Raw genomic sequence first — 19,723 nt, forward strand, 5'->3', positions numbered from 1 at the left:
GAGATTAGGGACTTTCACCAGAACTTGAAGTCACTAGGCATGCTGTTTAGTTTGGTCAGCAATTTTATTTCTTAGCAAGACTTTCTTGAAGGAAGTGGTGCATTAATTTACAATAAGTCATAAGACCCTTTTCTCCTTGTAGACAGGCATTTGAGTAGCGCTAAGTTAGATGTGTCCCAGTAGGTGTAGAAGAGAGAGCAGTGGAACTGGATTCACAGACCAGAGATCAAAGTTGGGGTCCAATACCATGTTCCCGGGCAAGCTTTTTAATCTTTCTGAACATTAGGTCGTCATCTACAAAATAGATGATGTCATTCTTTCATTTCTTCAACAAGTATCCAGTGAGCATTTACTATGCCACCTGCCTCCCACCTCCTTCTCTCTCTCCTTCTCTCCCTTTGTCCCTCCCTCTGTCACTCTTTCTTTTTTTCTTCCTCTGTTCCCTCCTTTCCTTCCTCCCACAAACGTAGAAATCCTGCTGGCAGGATTGTTTCAGGAAACTTGCTGTCTCCTGGAACAGGTCTAAAAAGAGAGGACACAAACGGAGCAAACATCTCTCACGTGAGTCCAATCATGAAATAATCTCAAGACTTCAGTGAATGTTGAGACCAAATCCCCACTAAGCCAGAGGATTAACTCTCAGAGCAGAAAACTTCATCATGTGGGAGTTTGATTTACAGAACATCTTATAAGCAAGTAGAAATAAACTACGTATCCAATAGGAGGGGAGTAGCTAAGAAAACTATATTGAGGCAAATTGATTCAGTCTTCCATGTTAGGGAGATTTTAGAAATAGTGAGACTAGAAGGCCAAGGAGACAAAAGAGAGAAAGTGATCGAAGAGCTGGAAATTTTGTTGAGATAGGTGAAGGAAGCTGTAGGATTTCAGAGAAGGATGGAGACTTGGATGAAGCAGCTGCCTGAAACAGGTAAGAGAGTTCTTTCTCATCATCTACTCTGTGCCACGCCCTGTGCTAACATGCTGTACTTACCTGCTCCTGTAATCCTGCAGCTCTCTGTCTTTAAGACAAGACCATTTCCATTTTACAGAAGAGGGAACAGGCTCAGACTATAAAATGACCTTCTCAACATTATAAAGCCAGGAAGCAGCAAGTAGAGTCAAGCACGCCCTCTACCACTGAGCTATACCTTCCTACCTTGTGTTTCTTATTTTTAAAGTGTTCATGGATCTCATTCATTTTGCTACTTGGAATAATATTGTGTTTCTTATGAATTTTTAACAGTACTTTATTTAGTCTGGTCAACCCATTCTGCTTTTAATTATGTCTTATGGACTTTTAATTTTTTGGACATTCAGAAATTGGGTATTTACATTTTAAAGACAAGCTTATTTGACTCAACGCAATGGCCTTTAATGATCAATGACACAGGCCAGGCACTATGACAGGTGCTGGATTCCAGGGTACAGACATAATAGTCCCTATCTGTAAGAAGCTTATAGTTTAGAATGAAATCAGAAATGATACAAATATCTGGGACCTCCTGTAGTGTGACAAATTGGAAGCAGAGATATTTTGGGACAGGGATTTTGTAATTTTGTAAGCACCCTTCATATCGTACAAAGCCAAAACTGGTTGTTTGAAAAAAATATTTTTTTAAAGTAATAAAACTCTAGCTAGATTGAGAACAAAAAGAGAGGGAAGATGAATTGTCATCTTTAAAAGAATAACAAAGAAAAATTATGATGCATTTTACGTTAAATTCAATGACTTGAACGAAATGGACAGATTTCTTTAAAAATTCAACCTACCAAAACTGACACGAAATGATATGACAAATATCGATAGTCCTACCTTTATTATAGAAATTAGTTAACTATAAAAAAAAAACTGTCCACAGAGACAAAGAAAACTCCAGAACTAGATGATCTTTCTACTGCATTCTGTCACATACTTAAGAAAGAAATAACACTGATCTTATACAAACTAACTGAAATACAGGATGGAATAATTCCCTAATTGTTTTATGAGGTCAGTGTAACCCTGATACCAAACCAGACAAAACCATTGCAATAAAACTATAGACAATATCCCTCATGAACAAAGATACAAAAATACTTAACCAAATATTAGCAAATCAAATCCAGCAATACATTTAAAAAGGATAATACATCATGACCAAGTGGGCTTTATCCCAGAAATATGAAATTGGTTTAACATTTGAAAATCAATCAGTTTAAGTGACCATACTATGACAAAAACTAAATGATCCTTTTTGATAAATGTGGAAAAGCATTTAACAAAATTCAGCACCCATTCATGATATCAACTCTCAGCAAACTAGAGAGAAAAAGGGATATCAGGCATCTACAAAAAGCATTCCAGGATTCTACTGGTCATTGATTGATTTACTCAAATTTTCAGGGGTGCTCCTGGGCAGTGCCTGGTAGGCCTTGGGCACAGACAGGAGAATGGTGTTAAATCTCAAACCCTCTCTGAGCTGCATCCTAGCGCTTTGGTTCTTTTGGTCTGTCACTGCTCTCCCAACCCATCTCAACTATAAGAGAGTAACTTGAGCTTTCTGGTCCACAATATAATTCAGATTGAGAAATACGGCTCTAAATTATCCAACCACTGATAACAACAACGCCGTATGTAAAGACTTATGACCAAATAAACACCTCTACTTTCTTAACACAAGGAAAAGATAAGCATTGTATGTGGCAGTTCTAGACAGAGTACAGTCCACAGACCCACTTTTTAGCAACACAGGTTTTAGAGACACCCCCCCCCCCACACACACACCCAGGGAACCAGAGCCTCTGGAGGGACAGCTCAGGAATCAACATTACTTACCTGCTCTCCACGTGGTTCTGATACCTACCTGGAGTTTCAGAACTCTCGATGTAGGCTATTAAAAATAGAGGAAAACACGTGTTTGAAATGTTTGTAAAGGAACTCACCTATATCTGCACCTCTTTACATGCGTCTTGAGGCAGAAATGGTGCTTCTTTGTTTCGTATTTTGCTCATAGAAACTGAAACACCTACCCTGCCCAGGAGCTGGAGGAAGGCAGGGAAGACGACTGTGCAGTCTCAGAAGGAGACAGAGGGAGATGGGGAGTCCTTGCTAATCTTTTCTTTTCCCACCACCAGGCTTCCTGGCTTCATCTGACCCCTACCCCCAACTCCACCCAAGATCCCATGTAGAACCGGCTACATCACTGGTCACTTGGAGAAGAGCTGGTCACCCAGCCTGTCTCTACAGGAAGGTGGGGTTGACAACTTAGGGTCATCTGAGCCCCTGGGTTCCACCCAGGATAGAGGCAGATAGTTTGGGAGTTGGAAGGGATTGTAAATGATGTGTTTTTTAAAGTGGTATTTTATCAAAATTATATTTGATTAATGTACCAGTTATGTATGATGATGATTTTAAATGGAAATAATTCATGTAACATAAAATTTACCATTTTAAATAGCAGAATTCAGTAGTTTTTAGCATGTTCACAGTGTTATACAATTGTCATTACTATCCAGTTCCAGAACATTTCTATCACCCCCAAAAGAAACCCCATACTTGTTAGCAGTCAGTCCTAGTCCCTACCTCCCTCCATCTCTTGGCAACCACTGATCTACTTTCCATCTTTATGGTTTTGTCTATTCTGGACATTTCATATAAGTGGAACCATACAATATGGGACGTTTTATGTCTGGTTTCTTTCACTTAGCGTAATATTTTGAGGGTTCATCCATGTTGTAGCATGTATCATTACTTCACTCCTTCTTATGGTTGAGTAACATTCCAGTATGGGTAAAACACATTTCATTTATCTATTCATCAACTGAAGGACATGTGGATTGTTTCCACTTTTTGGCTGTGATGAATGCTGCTCTGAACATTCATGTATAAGTTTTTGCGTGGATGTGTCTTTTCAATTCTCTTGGGTAGAAACCTAGGTGTGGAACTGCTGGATTGTTTGGTAATCCTATGTTTAGCTTTTGGGGGAACTTCCAAACTATTTTCCACAGAGCTGCACCATTTGCTTTTTCCACCAGTAATGTCTGCCGGCTCCAGAGAAAATCTGTTGATTTTCTCTGCAAAAATGGAATTCTATCGTGCACGCTGATTTTTCCTTTTTCCCCATTAAACAAAATGGCATGAAAGGCTTCCCAAGCCTATCTTACTCTTTCTAACAGCTGGAAAGTGTTCCACTGCAATGTCATGTCATACTTCACTTATTTTTCTGTCAGTGGACATCCAGTTTGCTTTCCACTTAAAAAATTATCACAATGGTGCAGGGAGCATTAATTTACACGTACCTTTGATGTACTGGTGTTGATATTTATGTAGGGTGAATTTCTAGAAGTAGTGGATTTCTGGGTCATAGGGGATGTGAATTTTACGTTTTGGTAAGTATTGCCAGATTGCCCTCTAAAATGGTTGTATTTATTTACACTTCCCTAATAGTGTTTAAGAGTTCCCATTTCCATGCACCTGGTCAAAATCGGGTACTACCAAAAATTTAAAATTTTTGGTCACTCTGAAAGGATACTTGTAGCATGTTGTTTTGATTCAAATCTTCTGTTATTTTGTGTTGGGAATTTTCTCTACAGATTTATTGTCCAGTTGTGCATGTGTATGCGTGTGTGTGTGTCTGTGTAATTGCTCTTTAACAAGCTATTAATTCTCAATAATTATTGGGAGGACTCATATAGCAAGTGTTCAACAGATGTTTGTTCCCTGAATATTAACACACAATTTGAAACCAACATTTCACATTTCCTCATATTTGGTTTCAGTGTGAAAACAATTCATGATCGTGCCTTAAACAGAAAGTTCTAAAACAATGGTCAGGCTGGGCAAAGGTGGGACTGAGTTCCAGCCTCACACAGACTCGACACACAGAAGGGGAAGTTCAGTTCTGCATAAAGCACAAGGTGGGTGGGGGCCTGGTTATCACAGTTGTGTCTGGACCCATCTACAGGGAAGTGGGATTCAGGTCAGAGACCAGCATCAGAGTGGGGCTCTTGGCAGACATTAATTGCTGTTAACATGGGAACTGCTGACCCTAGATCCCCAGGGTTTCATGATCTAATTGGATCAAGTCCAGCAAGATGGATGGTTATGTTTGAGCCTCAGCCCCATGCACATGAGAACAGGCATAGGCATAGAACACGGAAGGTCTTCCAGCTTTGGGAGCCCTCAGAGATTGCATCCTGGGTGCACTGGGAGGTACATTCCCAGGGAGCAGGAGGGAGGAGGCTGACAGCATCCAGGCCCACCCACCTCTCTGCTGGAACATCCAGTCTCTGGCTGCGGTGGATCTAGACGTGGGAGAGACCAGAGTTAGTGTTTGATCTGGGCAGAGGTATACTGGAGCTGGCTTGTATCAGCTTGCATTTTATTTTTAGGAATTTTTTGAGCTGGTTGCTGTCACATTGGTAGCTTGAAATCAATCACGGTGGAAGTATTTATCAAAACTTGGCAATCACTACAAATCAGAGCTTTTCCCTCTGAAGATTTGGTTGTTAAAATTTACCAGCACACCAGTGGATGGAAGGTAATGATTTTCTTAGATTTGCTCCTGCGATAAAGTCTCAAATTCCTATCCCTGGCTGGTGTTATCATTCAGGATTCCAGGAAGGGTCAGATGGCTTTCTCAAAAGGGTGACTGAGGACAGTGCAAGGAAAGGACTTTTACAAAGGTGTGGGCATGGTGTAGGGAATGCAAGCAGCAATGGTGAAGTATCCCTGGGCCAGCAAGAGTGGGCAGCTGCTACCGATCCCAGGCCTGAAGGCACAGGAGAAAGAGCCACTGAAGACCCTGGTGAGATCTCTGGTCCTAGGAGATGGTTGCTGGACACAGGACGTGGCTTTTGGCAGAGGAAGTATTCACTTCATGCTCTGCCCAGCAGGGAGGGAGCCAAAGGAATAAATATGGCCACCTCATTCTCCTCTAACCCCACTCCACCCAGACTCCTGCTGGTGCCTTCCACTGACCCCAGCAAGGAGGCAAGGGAGGCTGTGGATGCAGCCCATTCAGAGGCACCTCAGAAGCACAGGCGGGGAAGGTGGAAGGGGGACTGGAGGGATGAGGTAAGACTCCCAGCTCAGGGCCTTGGGTGGTCCCTCCCTGTCCAGCTCATTCAGTGCATGCTTCCCTTGCCCACTGCACTTGGCCATACAGGCTGCTTCCTCCCTTTCCCGCTAGTTCATCACTCCTCCTCCTTGGCTTACACTTCACTCTCCTGAACAGGTCAGGCTCTTTGCTGGCTGTGTTCTTTGGCACCTTGTCATTCTTCAAAGCATTTCTCTGCTCAGGCTTATTATGCATTATTTTTATCCAGTGATGATCCACTTAACAATTAAAATCCCAGCAGCTGACATTTACTGGCAATCCCCAGATGTCAGGTACTGTGTAACTGTTTGTCAGACTTCATTCCAGAGGGCAGGGACCATGTCTCTGTCCTGTTCATTACTCCATCTCTCCAGTGCCCGGGACAGAGCCTGGAACACACTAGAAACTTGACAAACATGTGTCAAGTAAACCCCCCCACAATGAGCCTAACAAGTGTTTCCCAGCTCTTCTGTAGTATGGGAGATTAAACAGAACCAGAAATGTTTTACTGTTCCTTCCACTGAGAGGCAAATTCTAATTCTACTCTGCTTGAATGTGAGTTAGTCTTGGTGACTTGCTTGATGAACAGAAGGTGGTTGAAGTGAGATTCTGGGACTTCTAGGTCTTAAGAAGCCTAGAAGCCTTCAGCTGGGCCACCATTTATGAAGCCCAACTCCTTGAGGCTGCCTTGCTGGTGAGGCCCCACGTGGAGAGGCCGATAGTTCCAGCTAAGCCCAGCTCCCCAGCCTTCTCTGGTGGGGCCACACCTGTGAGGGAAGCTGCCTTGGAACAGCCCATCCACCAGCTTGGTAGCATCAAGCTTGATACCACATGAAAAAGAATGACCCAGCTGAGTGCGGCTCAAGCTTCTGAGTCACAGAATTACGAGCTATAATAAAATGATTCTTATGTTAGGCCTCTGGCTTTGAGGGTGCTTCCTTACACAGCAATAGTCAGAACATATCACGTTGGTTGGGGGAACTCCCTAGCCTGATTATCCACTCCACCTTCACCCTTCCCACGTTCTCAGATGCCCCATGACATCAGTCACCACTAAGAGTCCTGCTAACCCTCCAGCAACGTACCTTTGATGTGGCTTTAACAGAGGTGCCTACTTGCTTTGGCTTCCACTTGAACATGGCTGGGAAATCCCCATGGGCAGGCCTCCTCGCTCATCAGCGAAAACAGATGAGTTGCTCTGCCAAGTCTTCATGTGGCCACCCTTCGACCTTCAACCTTCATGCTGACTCCCCGAGAGAGATCCTCTCCTTGGAAGCCTGCTCTGCCCACCCGACCACGTACAGGCCTGGTTGGACGGTTTTCCCACTGAGAGTCGGGGAAACACAGGCACTGGCCGGGGCTGCCCCTGCCTCCACTGCTGCCTTGCTCCCAGCAGGTCCCGTCCCCGGCAGCGCAAACACTGCTGGTATCACCAGAACTTGTCTGTGAGAAGCTTCCCAGGGCTGCACGAGTTGGATTAGAGAACTAAACCCTGGGGGTGTGCCCTGAAGGTATGGAGGGTTCTGGATGGTGCCTTCTGGATGTTCCTGGTAACACCTGTTGAAGAAAATAATCAATAAACAATCAATAGTAAGTATAGAAAAGAGTTTTATTTGAGCCAAATTGAGGCCTAGCCCCGAAGCCGGCTTCCCGGATTATTCTCAGAAACTGCTCCGGAGAAGCAGGGTTTTCAGCACAGGTTTTACATCTTGTCAGAACAAAGACCATGAAACAAGTCAGGGACACATTTCTTTAAGGTTTCAAAACACCCAGACCAGCTGCACATATCCAGCACTTAGAGTGCGGCCTTGGCACCTGGGAAGGGAGTCTTATCATCAAAGGAGCACGGGCGTCCCGGTAGAGGGGCATTTAATCTTTATTTTTAACATGGACATTCTTTACTTCTGGTCACCGTGCCCTCTTCTTTAACAATTAAAGCACGTGTGTAATGTATGTTGGATAGGCCACAAACAGGCTGTTAAAGTTAGCAGAAAACTCAGGTTAACTCAGGTATAAGCCAGAATGACTTCCCCAGATCTCAGTATATGAACACTTCTTTGATCACACCAAAGACTAGAAAGAGTTTGAGAAGCTCAAGGCCTCCTGACCTTCTCCAGGGCCCCTGGGAGGGGCTGTGTGGGGACGTCCTGGGGCACCGGGCTTTTCTAGCTCCTCCTGAGCAGCAAGGGCTCCCTCTTCTCACTCCCTCCATTGCTCCTCAAGCACAGCTGGGTGGGAGAGGGTGGTGACAGCATTCCTGGCAGAGGCTGCAGGAGTCAGGAGAAGAGGGAGTATAGGATGTGATGCCATGAGGCAGGCGCTTCAGGGCCAGACCTTGTAGAGCCTTGCTTGATGCTCTTAGGCACAGGCATCATTTCTGCACTACGTGGGGCTCACAATGAACGCAGTTTCCCAGGTCCTGCCCTGACCTACTGAAATAAGCTCTTCTGGTAGGACTTGGGCCTCTGCATCTGTGACAAGTGTCTGGATGGTTCAGAAGGAAGTCAGGCAGTGTAGAGATTAATATCACGGGCTCTGGAGTTAGGCGGCATGGGTTCAAACTTGGACTCCAGGAGTTCAGTGCCCATGTAATTTTGGTGACCCAGTGTCCCCATGTGAATTGAAGATGATTCCAGCATCAACCTCACTGACTCATTATGAGGATTAAAGTGAATGAGTTGGGTCCTTAGGGCAATGCCCAGCGAGTGCTCAACAGCTGCTTGCTCCAACCTCCTGGATGATGGTAGTAGATGCAAGGCAGGAAGCCGTACCTGCGGTGCAGGGTCAGATCTCAATAAATACTGAACGGAGGACAAGAGAAAACACAGTCAGCCATACCACTGGCACAAAAAGCAGTGAACATTTATTTTTGCAGCAAGCCCTGGCATTATTCTAGGTGCTGGGGGTTCAGAAAGGAATAAACCATTCCTTGCCCTTAAGATGTCCACGGGCTTATAGATATGGAAATGCGCTATTAAGACGCAGTGTGGTAAGTGTGATGTGAGGGACAGCTCTGGGCACACAAACCTTGGAGAGACAAGGAAGGCTTCCTGGAGGAGGCGAATGAGCAGGAGCTATGCAGGGAAAGGGGGCTAAACGCCAGGTGCAGGGGAACACGTATGCAATAGTGCACATCCTGGGCTGCCCAGTGATTCAGAGTGGGAAAGGTGTGTGGTGGGAGAGGCAGGACATCCGGCTGTGAGGCTGGGAAGATAAGCAGCATCAGCTAGCTGGGCTGAGTTGGGTTGCCCCGTGCCTTCAGCCCTAACTAGCTCATTTCACGCACTGCACACCCTTATCACAAAGGTCGCCTTGTGTGTCACTGAGTAACCCTCCCCCTGCATTAGTCAGTTAGCACCCTGCTTCAGTGTCCAGAGTATGAAAAGTCCAAACCCTGCCCAAGGAAACATGTGGTCACTCTCAAGTGGAGGAGTGCCAAATAATCTGGCGTCCATGCTTTGAAACCACCACATGGAAATTCAGGGGAAAGTTCCTGAAGGAGATGACAAGGGCTAAGTCTTGAAAGGTGTGTAGGAGTGAACGGAGAAAGAAGAGGAGGAAGGATGTGGCCTTCGGGGACCAGCACATGGAAACACCAGGAGACAGGAAGTCTCGGGGCTGGTTCAAAAGATTCTACTTATGGATCAAGAGGAGAAGGTAAGTGCGGAGAGGGGTGGTGGGAGATGAGCAGGAGACAGAGGCAAAAGCTCTGGGGTGCCAAGCTAAGGAGTCTGAAATTCATCATGAATGGAGAACTAGTGAAGGGTTTTAAGCAGAGGAATAAGGTGATCAGCGGACTCACTAGGATGGAAAGATCACTGGATTCACTAGTGGTGGAAGCTGTTCATTTCCTATAGGAAGGTAATGCTAGAGTTGGTGCAGTAATTCGGCAATGTCATCAAGAACTAAGGCCCCTTCAGTCTCTTGCACTGGCCTCAGCACCTCTGTAGTATCATTCCTCATGACTGCAAGATGGCTGCTAGGGCACCAAACATCATGGCTTTGCACAGTATCCAGAGCAGGAAATAAAGAGGCATATGTCTAAAGAACTGGCGTTCACTAGGGACAGTTTTGTGGTGTCTAGGGGGCATTTTTGGTTATCATAGCTTGTGGGGGCTGCTGACATCTAGCAGGTAGAGGCCAGGGATGCTGACAAATAGGACAAACTCCCATGAGAGAAAATTACCAAAATGGCAATAGTGCCGAGGTTGAGAAACCCTGGTCTAAATTGATTGGGTGCCCTTAGCTTATACGGGGAGGTGAAGTTGCCTCCCGCTCTGGAATTTTGGAGCTAAGAGCCCAAAGATTCAGTTTCATGGCTTAGCTGCTGAGGGGACCCTAGACACTGCCAGTATGTAAACATATTATAAAGCTACAACCGTATGAAGTTCTAGGTAGACTGAAATGCAATAAATGAAACCATAAAACCTCAAAGACAGAAATAGTTATCAAATGGATAGGGGAAGATTTCATAAACATACTTACTTATTTATATATAGTGCATATAAACATAAATATAATACGTCTATGATTCTCAGTGCACGTCCTTTGAGAAGGACATTATTATCTGTCAGACAATGAATTGGTTCGCAGGACGTAGCTTTCTTTCTTCTTGATACCTTGCTAGTTCCTGGAATTTCTATTCCATTGTTGTCTTAAGTATAGTGTCCTTTTTCCTTTCAGTTTTCCAAAGGAGAGTTAGTCGGGTTGACCTTGTTGTGATGGGACAATGATGGTGGGAAGTGGGGAAGAAGTTGACTTGGAAGACAGGTGCTGCCGAAATACAAGAAATTCAGCTTGTCTACAGTCAACCCAGACTCTGAAATGTCTCTTCTATTTCCGCTGGAGGTTTCTGGTTTGACCTAATTCTTTTAAAGATGCAATGCTGATTGAATACTTCTTTTTTCTTCCTAAATAGCTTCCTTTTCCTGTTTCTTATTTACTGTGGTATCTGCTATTGGCCTCATTTTTTGACAATGAGAATTTGAGCTCTGCTGGTTAGGTGTGGGTATAAGTATGCCATGGGTATATGTGTGTGTATGTGCGTATGTGTGTTCATGTGCAGGTTGTTGTATGTTCCTGTGTGTGTGTTGGGGGTTTCACATAGATTTCCATGTCAACACAAGTTAGCTGACAAAGTTCTGGGCTCTTTCAATGATAAAGATGTGGGTTTCCTTCCAACCCACCCTCACTATGAAATCAACAGCTGAAAAGAAGATGATAAAAATGGTAAACCAAAATACTGTGCCTGAAAATCTTCACCGAGTGAGTTATTGGAAAATAAATAGCACACCTTTAAGTAAGCCAAGGATCAAAGAAATCTAAAGGGGAATTAAAAAGACATTGAATGAGATAAATGTGAAAATACAATATCAAACTTTGTGGGACACAGTTAAAACAGCACCGAGAGGGAAATTTTTAGCACTAAATGCTTACATTAGAGAAGAGAAAATGTCTCACGTAATAACCTAGGCTTCTGTCTTAAAAACCTAGAAAAAGAGAAGCAAGATAAACTCAAATTAAGTAGAAGGAAGGAAAAAATAAAGAGAAGAACTGATAAAATTGGAAACATAAAAATATCAGAGAAATAAAACAAAAAAGTTTGTTCTCTGAAAAGATCAATAAAAGTAATTATACCTCTAGAAAGACTATCAAAAAAGAGAAAGACACAAAGTACTAATATCAGACATGAAACAGTGGCTATAACAACAGATCCTACAGACACCAAAGATAATAACCAAATCGTGTAAACAACTCTTTAACTTAGATGAAGTAGACTAATTCCTCAATAAATACAGACCACCACAACTCGCCCAATAGGATATAAACAACCTGAATAACTTTATAACTATTAAGGAAATTGAAGTCATAATTTTAAAACTCCTGAGAAAAAAATCTCCAGGTCCAGATAATTTGACTGGAAGATTCTTTCAAATGTTTAAAGAAGTATTGATACCCAGTCTATATAATCCTTGCCAGAAAGCAGAAAAAGAGAATACTTCACATCTCAGTTTGTGAAGATAGTACAAAAAAAAAAAAAAAAAAACAACCCCATAGGATAACTACAGACCAATGTCCTTCACAAATGTAAATGAAAAAAACCTCTATTAAATATTAGCAGATAGAATGCTGGGTTTATTCCGGAGATGCAAGGCTGGTTCATTACTTGAAGTTCATCAATGCAAGCAACTACATTAAAAGGCTACAGAAGGAAAATCACATGATCATATTAATTGGTACAGAAAAAGCATTTGACAAAATCCAACACCTATTCATGGTAAAACTCTCAGGAAGAACTAGGGATGGGGGAAAACTTCCTCAACTTGATTAGAAAAATACTTATTAAAAACCCAGCACTAACATCGTACTAATGATGAAAGACTGAACGTTTCCCCACAAGATTGAGAATTAGGCAAGGGTGTCTGTATTAACCACTCTTGTTCAGCATAGTACTGGAAGCCTTGGGCAGCACAATTAGGCAAAAGGAAATAAAAGGCATACAGATTGGAAGGGAAAAAAATAAAACTGTTAGCAGATGACATAAGGGTCCACAAAGAAAATGCCAAATCATATCCAAAAACAAAACAAAACTGAAACAATTCCTAGGATAGTAAGTGAGCTGAGGAAAGTTGCAAGATTAAGATCAACAAATAAAAATGTATTGTATTTCTGTATACTAGTAGTAAACACATGGAAAGCAAAATGAAAGAGTGTTATTTACAATCTCTCTCTCAAAAAAGAAATACTTGTGCATAAATCACCGAATGTACAAAGCATGTATGCTAAAAATTACAAAATGTTGATGAAATAAATTTTAAAAGATCTAAATATATGGAGAGATATTCATGGGTTGGAAGATTCATCATAGAAAAATGTCAATTATCTCCCAAATAATATATAATTATAATACAATTTCCATCAAAATCCCCCAAGGTTTTTGGTAGGCAGAGACAAGTTCATGCTTATTAAATATATATTAAATATTAATATTTATTAATAATATTAATAGTAAATATTCTCATTAAATATATATTTAAATAAATAAATATAAATATATATTTAAAGCAAAAGAGCTAGAATAACTAAAATATTTTTAAAAAGAAGAAAGAAATGGGAGGAATCACTCTATTTCAAGAATTACTGTGCAGCTATGGTAATTAAGATTGTGGTACTGGCAAAGGGTGGACACAAAGATTAATAGAAGAGAAAGGAAAACCCAGAAATAGCCCCACACCAGTATGACCATCTTATTTTTGACAAAGGTGCAAAAGCAATTCATTGGAGGAAGGATAGACTTTTCAACGAATGGTGCTGGAGGACTTGGATATTCATAGGCCGAAAAAGAAAAAGAGAGAGAGAGAAAACAACTTTGGATTTTATACAAAAATTAACTCAAAATGCATCATGGATATAAATGTGTATGTAAAATTATAACATCTTCTAGAAGAAAAATTTGGAGTACTTAAAGCTTGGTGAAGAGTTCTTAGACATAACACCAAAAGCATAAATAAAAGACTTAAATTAGACTTCATCAAAATGGAAACTCTTTGCTCTGCAAATGATCCTGTTAAGATAAGCTACAGACTGAGAAAGAATTTGCAAACCACATATCAGACAAAGGACCTGTCGCTGGAATATATACAGAATCCTCAAAAAGTCAGCAGTAAAAAACCAAATGATTCAGTTAAAAATGTGTAAAGAGCTTGGAGAGACATTGCATTGAAGAGCATATACAGATTGCAAATAAGCACATGAAAAGATATTCAACATCACCAGCCATGAGGGAAATACAAATTAAGACTGTGATGAGCTATCACTACCTACTTATCAGAAAAGCTAAAATAAAAAGTAGTGGCAATGCCAAATTCTGGCAAGGATGTAGAGAAACCAGATCTCTCATATATTGCTGTTGGCAACATGAAATGGCATAGCCACTCAGGAAAAGAGTATGACCATCTCAAAAAAACTGAACTGATCCAAAATCATACTCTTCGGTATCTATCCCAGAGAAATGAAAACTTAGGTTCTCACAAAAACCAATACCTGCATATTTATAGAAAATTAATTCTTAATAGCCCCAAACTGGAAATAATCCAAATGTCCCATCATAGGTAAATGGCTAAATTCCACACCATGGGACACTACTCAGTAATAAAAAGGAACAAGTTTTTGGTATATGCAACAAGTTGCATAGATCTCAGGGGTTTTATGATTAGTTAAAAAATGCAATCTTAAAAGGTCATATACTGTGATTGTGTAATTCTATTTACATAACATTCTTGAAATGACAAAATCATAGAGATAGAAAGCAAATCAGTGGTTGCTGGGGTTAGGGGTGGTGGGGGCAGGTTTGACTATAAAAGCGTAGCAGGAGCAACATCTTTGTGATGACGGAATAGTTCTGTATCTTGATTGAGGTAGTGGTTACTGGAACCTAGGTATGTGACAAAATGAAACAAAACTATACAGACACATTGTGCCAACATCTAATTCCTGGTTTTGATATTATACTATACTTTTGGAAGATGTAACCAGTGGAGAAGAATGAGTGAAGGTTAGGTGGGATTTCTCTATACTGCTTTTACAACTTCTTACGAATTGACAATTATTTCAAAGCTAAACAAACAAAAAAAGCTCTGATCCTGCTATTTTTCAGCTCAAAAAGCTTCAATGATTATCCGTTGCCCACAGCAGTGCCTTTACAACTTTAGTGTACAAAGTATCATGTTGTATTGAACATGCAAATCCTCAGGCCCCTGCCCCAGAAATGTTGAGGCAGTAGGTAGTGGGGAGGGGCAGGGACCTAACATACTCTGCAGGTGATCAGGCTGCAAGAGGGGTCTTCAGATCACTCTTGGAGGAACTCAGACTCTGGCTCTGCTCTTGAACGCTTAGTTTACAGTTAAAACTCTACAACAAAAACATCTGTTCATCAGTTCCAGGACAGGGGTATGGAAAGCAAGGAGCTGCGTGTGATATTTAAGGAGGCACTCACTCTTAGGTCCATGAAAGTGCAGAATTGGCACTTTCCTGAACTTAAGAGTGAGTGCCTCCTTAAATTTTGTGTCTTACATGTGCCCCTCAATGTTCATAGCAGCATTATATATAATAGCTGAGACATGGAAACAACCTAAATGTCCATCAACAGATGATTGGATAAAGAAGATGTGATACACACACACACACACACACACACACAGGAATATTACTCAGCCATAAAAAGAATGAAATAACGCCATCTGCAGCAACATGGATGGACCTAGAGATTATCATACTGAGTGAAGTAAGTCAGAAAGAGAAAGACAAATATATGATATCACTTCTATGTGGAATCTAAAAAAAATGATACAAATTCTATTTACACACCAAAAACAGACTCACAGACATAGAAAACAAACTATGGTTACCAAAGGGGAAAGGGCAGGGAGGGATAAATTAGGGGTTAGGGATTAACAGACAAGCATTACTATATATAAAATAGATAAATAAGGCCCTACTGTTAGCACAGGGAACTATATTCAATTTCTTTAATAACTTATAGTGGAAAAGAATCTGAAAAGAAAATATATATATGTATGTATATGTATAACTGGATCACCTAAAACTAACATTGTAAATCAACTACACTTCAATAAAAAAAATTTTTTTTTAATTGTGTGTTAGATTCTTCCACCTGGTCCTGGCCCTCTTCTCCATACAAAGACTTGGAAAAGTCTTTAAAAGTCTTAAAGTTTTTTAGCAGCTTAATCATTATACCCCCAAACTGGAAACAACCAAATGTCCACCAACTAGGGGACCAATAAATTGTGGTATAGTCATACAATGAAATGCTAGTCAGCAACAAAAAGAAACTACTAATATACGCAATAATATGGGTGAATCTCCCAAACGTTATGCTGAATAACACAAATAGAGTACATATTCTGAAGGAAAGTTTAGAAAATCTGGGAAAGACAAATCTAATCTATAGTGACAGAAGCTCTGGAAAAGACAAATCTAATTTACATCAACAGACAGCAAATCAGAGTTTGCCTGGGTGGGTGATTATGTGGGAAGATGGGTGATCACAAGGGAACTTTTGGGAGTATCAGGAATGTTTCCTATCTTTATTGGTGGTAGTTACACTGGTGTATACTCCTGGAAACGCCCATTTAACATGAGTGTATTTTATCGTATGTGAATGATACTTCACTGAAATTGATTAAAGAAACAAAACAGAAAAATGAAATTCCCAGCTCTCTCACAACTTGTGCTTTGAGGGAAAGGCCATCTTTTCTTGATGGGCTCTGGGTATAACACAGTCGAGTAGGAAGAGCCTTGGAGAAGGGTCAGGACACCTGGATTCTCATCCTGGTTCTAATACTAACTGGCTGGATGACCAGTTATTCTGTCATTCAACCCTCTGAGTCCCGTCTGCTGTGTGTACATCCCAGGGCTGGTGGAAATAACAGATATACTAAAATACATGGTCACCTGGTGAAGAGCTATATATCTGTCAGGAATTTTTACCGGTTCTTGGATGGAAGCTGCCCTTTGCACAGCCCTTTGAATTCAAGTCCATAATGAGGAAATTTCCATAGCAATCAGGTATATGCAAATTAAAGCCGCAAGACGTAGTTTTTTGCCCATATATTTGGCAAAAATTAGAAAGTCAGCATATCAAGGGTTGATGAGAATGCAGAAACTGAGGACTCTGGAGGCAAGGCTGGTGGGAGAGTGAACTGATGTAGCATTTGAAGGACAACCTGGGAGAAGGTAAGGCTGCAAATACCCTCTGATCCAGCAGTTCCACTCTTGGGTTCCTCATCCAGAGAAAGCCTGCACAGGCCATAAGGAGACAGGTGGGAAGATACCCATTGCGGTGTTGTTTTTGACGGCAAAGACTTGGGACATCTTAGGTGTCTGTCACCGGGGAATGGATACATAAAATGCAGTACATGCACATGTAGTAAGACAAGGCAGCAATCAGAAATACATTTACTACAGCTGCACAGTTGTAGCTCAAAGACATCAGGCTGAATTTTAAAAAGTATTCCAAATGACATTTATGGCATAATATCATTTATGTAAACCAAACGCAGGCACGCTGGAGTTTTCAAGAATATAAATATACATTCTGGGTGGAAAGTGGACAGTAAGAATATACATTAATACACTGGAGAGGGAGAAGTACCTAAGAGTGTGGAAGGGAATGGGCTGGGATGAGTGATGAAGGCGAAAATTAACAAAACAAAATAAAGAAGGACTCAGCATGGACCAACGACTGCGGAACATTCAATTAAGCAGCTGGCAAAAATGTTCCAGATGTGATACTGAGGATGAGTTGAGCTTGGGGACCAGAACCACATCTTTAGAACTGGTGGTTTTCAGTCTGGGCTATCCACGGAATCACTTGGGGAGTTTGAAAACACTAATGTCTGGGTCTCACAGCCAGAGATTTCAGTTTAATTGGCTTGGAGTGTAAGCTGGCACCGCCAGGATTTTTAAAAAGTTGCTCTCCTCCATCCCCTCCCACCCAAATGAGTCTAGGTTTAGCCAAGATAGAGAACCACTGCTCAGGGGCTCAGGTTTTGTATGTAAAACAATTGCTCCAGGTCATTCTGTAATTTGGGCAAATCTGGAAGACACTGGAGCCTCAGTTTTCTCAGCTGTAAAATGGGGAAGACACTCACCTTGCAGAGTTGGAATGGACTAGGATGTTCCTCTGTGACTACCACTTAGTAATGGCTCAACAGATGGTAGCCATTATTCTGAAAAAGAAAAAATTAGGAGATCATTGAATCATCAGCATCAAAGTGAAAAGACAGAATTGTGAATCCTGATAAGTTCACATATTTCCCTAGGAAGGAGGTAAAACTAGGGGCTGGATCTGCCTGGGTCCTGAATGTCCCCACCAAATCAGGAAGCCAGCCTTCTCGGCAGTTTCAGTTTGAAGATGCTAGAGAAATATGTTATTGGCCACTGCCCTCTGTTGAAATAATATTGTCACTTCTGAGTAGAGAATTCTCAGACTTGTCACATAATAGCATTCGAACTTCAACACGCTGGGGAAAAGGTGGACCCCTGTGTGAGCACTCACAGGAAACGCTGCCCCTCTAAAGGAATCCTAATTATAGGGCCATTATATAGGAATCATTATAGCTAATACAATAAAGCTACTTTCTTATGTTTATTCTCAGCATTTGATATATGTTATTTTGAAAAAAGAATCAATCCTCACAACAAACACAACTCATCACACTGCAAACACAAGAGGCAGGTACTATTGTATAGATGAAGAAACAGAGGCATGAGGAGGTAAGTAATTTGTCCAAAGCACACAGCCGGGAAGCAGCAAAGCTGGCTCCAAGGTCTGTATTCCTGATCAGCTCTGCTTTCTGCCTCTTGAATGCATCTGGTTCCCTTGTTCTGATCATGACAATTGTTCTGCAGCCTGTACTGTTGTCCAAATATATTTTGCCATTTAAAACACCCTTGAGTCTGTGCCGCATCCCTTGCATGCCCCTCCCCTTCACAGCAAAATTCCTTGAAAAAATAGTCCACACTCTCTCTTCCCAGAAGTGAGGGAGTCTGTTATCAGTTCTCCTAAATTCCTCGGGAATTTGGCCTTGATCTGCTTATCTGATTTGTATGTGCTCTCTCCAAAGGCCCTTGCTATGCATACATTATAGATGTTACACATGATTATTGAATCAAGAAAATAAATGTGACAGTTCAGTCCAAAAACATTTTAATCCTTCAATCTCCCAAGTACTTTCCTATTTTGTCCACCAGGTGGAGGTCTTCTCTTAACGCCCGATTCTGCTTCCCTCTTCACAGGTCAGGTACACAACTCTAGCTTTTGGGCTCTGGAAATGTGGCTGATGCCAACTGAGATGTGCTTAAGTACACATCACATGCCAGATATTGAAGATTTAGCAGGAAAAAAGAGAATGTAAAATATCTTACTAATAAATGTAATAAGCAGGGAGGGTAATAGCTCAGTATGCATGAGGTCCTGGGTTCAATCCCCAATGCTTAGCATGCATGAGGTCCTAGGTTCAATCCCCAGTACCTCCATTAAAAAAATTTTTTTAATGTAATAAATTGGTTACATGTTGAAATGATAATATTTTAGATACATTAGATCAAGTAAAAGATATTATGAAAATTAATTTTACCTATTTTTAGATTTTAAAAAATGTGGCTACTAAAAAATTTAAAATTGCATGTGTGGCTTATTTTATAGTTGAATTGGACAGCACAGGCTCTCTCCCAACGGCAAACCCTAAGGTAGGTCTGCAGAACCCTTGGGCTCCAAGGAACCCAGTTTGAAATCCATTTGCTTGACTCTGCTCATGAAGAAACTGTGGCCCAGATGGGTCAAGAACTTTTCCAAAGTGACCCAAGTGATGGATCTTGAGCTTAGATTAGAATGCAGGTGGTCTATACCCTGTATCTTTTTCTCCCTCCTATTATGGAGGTCCCTGAATGCCACAGGAAGTCACAGGCACAAGACCCTCTGCTGGGTCTTTAAGGTCTTTATCAAGAAAAGTTACCACCTCACAGCTCTTCCTTGTTCACTTCCACAGGCCTCCTGCGCAGCCAAGGGGCTGCTCCCCTGCAACGTCTGCCCACCTCGTGAGCATTTTCCTGCTTTCTGCAGG

The 19,723-nt window shown here is 41.6% G+C and overlaps 1 protein-coding gene and 1 long non-coding RNA gene across 6 annotated transcripts in view; one reads left to right on the forward strand and one right to left on the reverse strand.

Moving 5' to 3' along the window:
• Positions 1-5,151: 5,151 nt before the first annotated feature.
• LOC116283991 (uncharacterized) lies at positions 5,152-17,819 on the reverse strand. The gene is made up of 3 exons (XR_012060621.1): positions 17,750-17,819; positions 7,163-7,634; positions 5,152-5,283 (listed from the first exon to the last, which is right to left on the reverse strand). It is a non-coding gene; the product is annotated as an uncharacterized lncRNA (long non-coding RNA).
• Positions 9,257-19,723, forward strand: part of CCR3 (C-C motif chemokine receptor 3) — a 119,946-nt gene continuing 109,479 nt past the window's right edge. For 4 of the 5 annotated variants that reach the window (XR_012060618.1, XR_012060619.1, XR_012060620.1 and 1 more), the window contains exon 1: positions 9,257-9,734. Coding sequence is in view for 1 of the 5 variants with exons in the window: in XM_072941123.1 (XP_072797224.1) it covers positions 9,641-9,734 (94 nt within the window). In the remaining 4 variants the exon portion in view is untranslated. Of the gene's footprint in view, positions 9,735-10,760; positions 11,311-19,723 lie in introns of those variants that run through there. The other variant, XR_012060617.1, reaches the window with a different exon arrangement.

The sequence above is a fragment of the Vicugna pacos genome, chromosome 17 (assembly GCF_048564905.1).
Source record: "Vicugna pacos chromosome 17, VicPac4, whole genome shotgun sequence".
NCBI lineage: Eukaryota > Metazoa > Chordata > Mammalia > Artiodactyla > Camelidae > Vicugna > Vicugna pacos.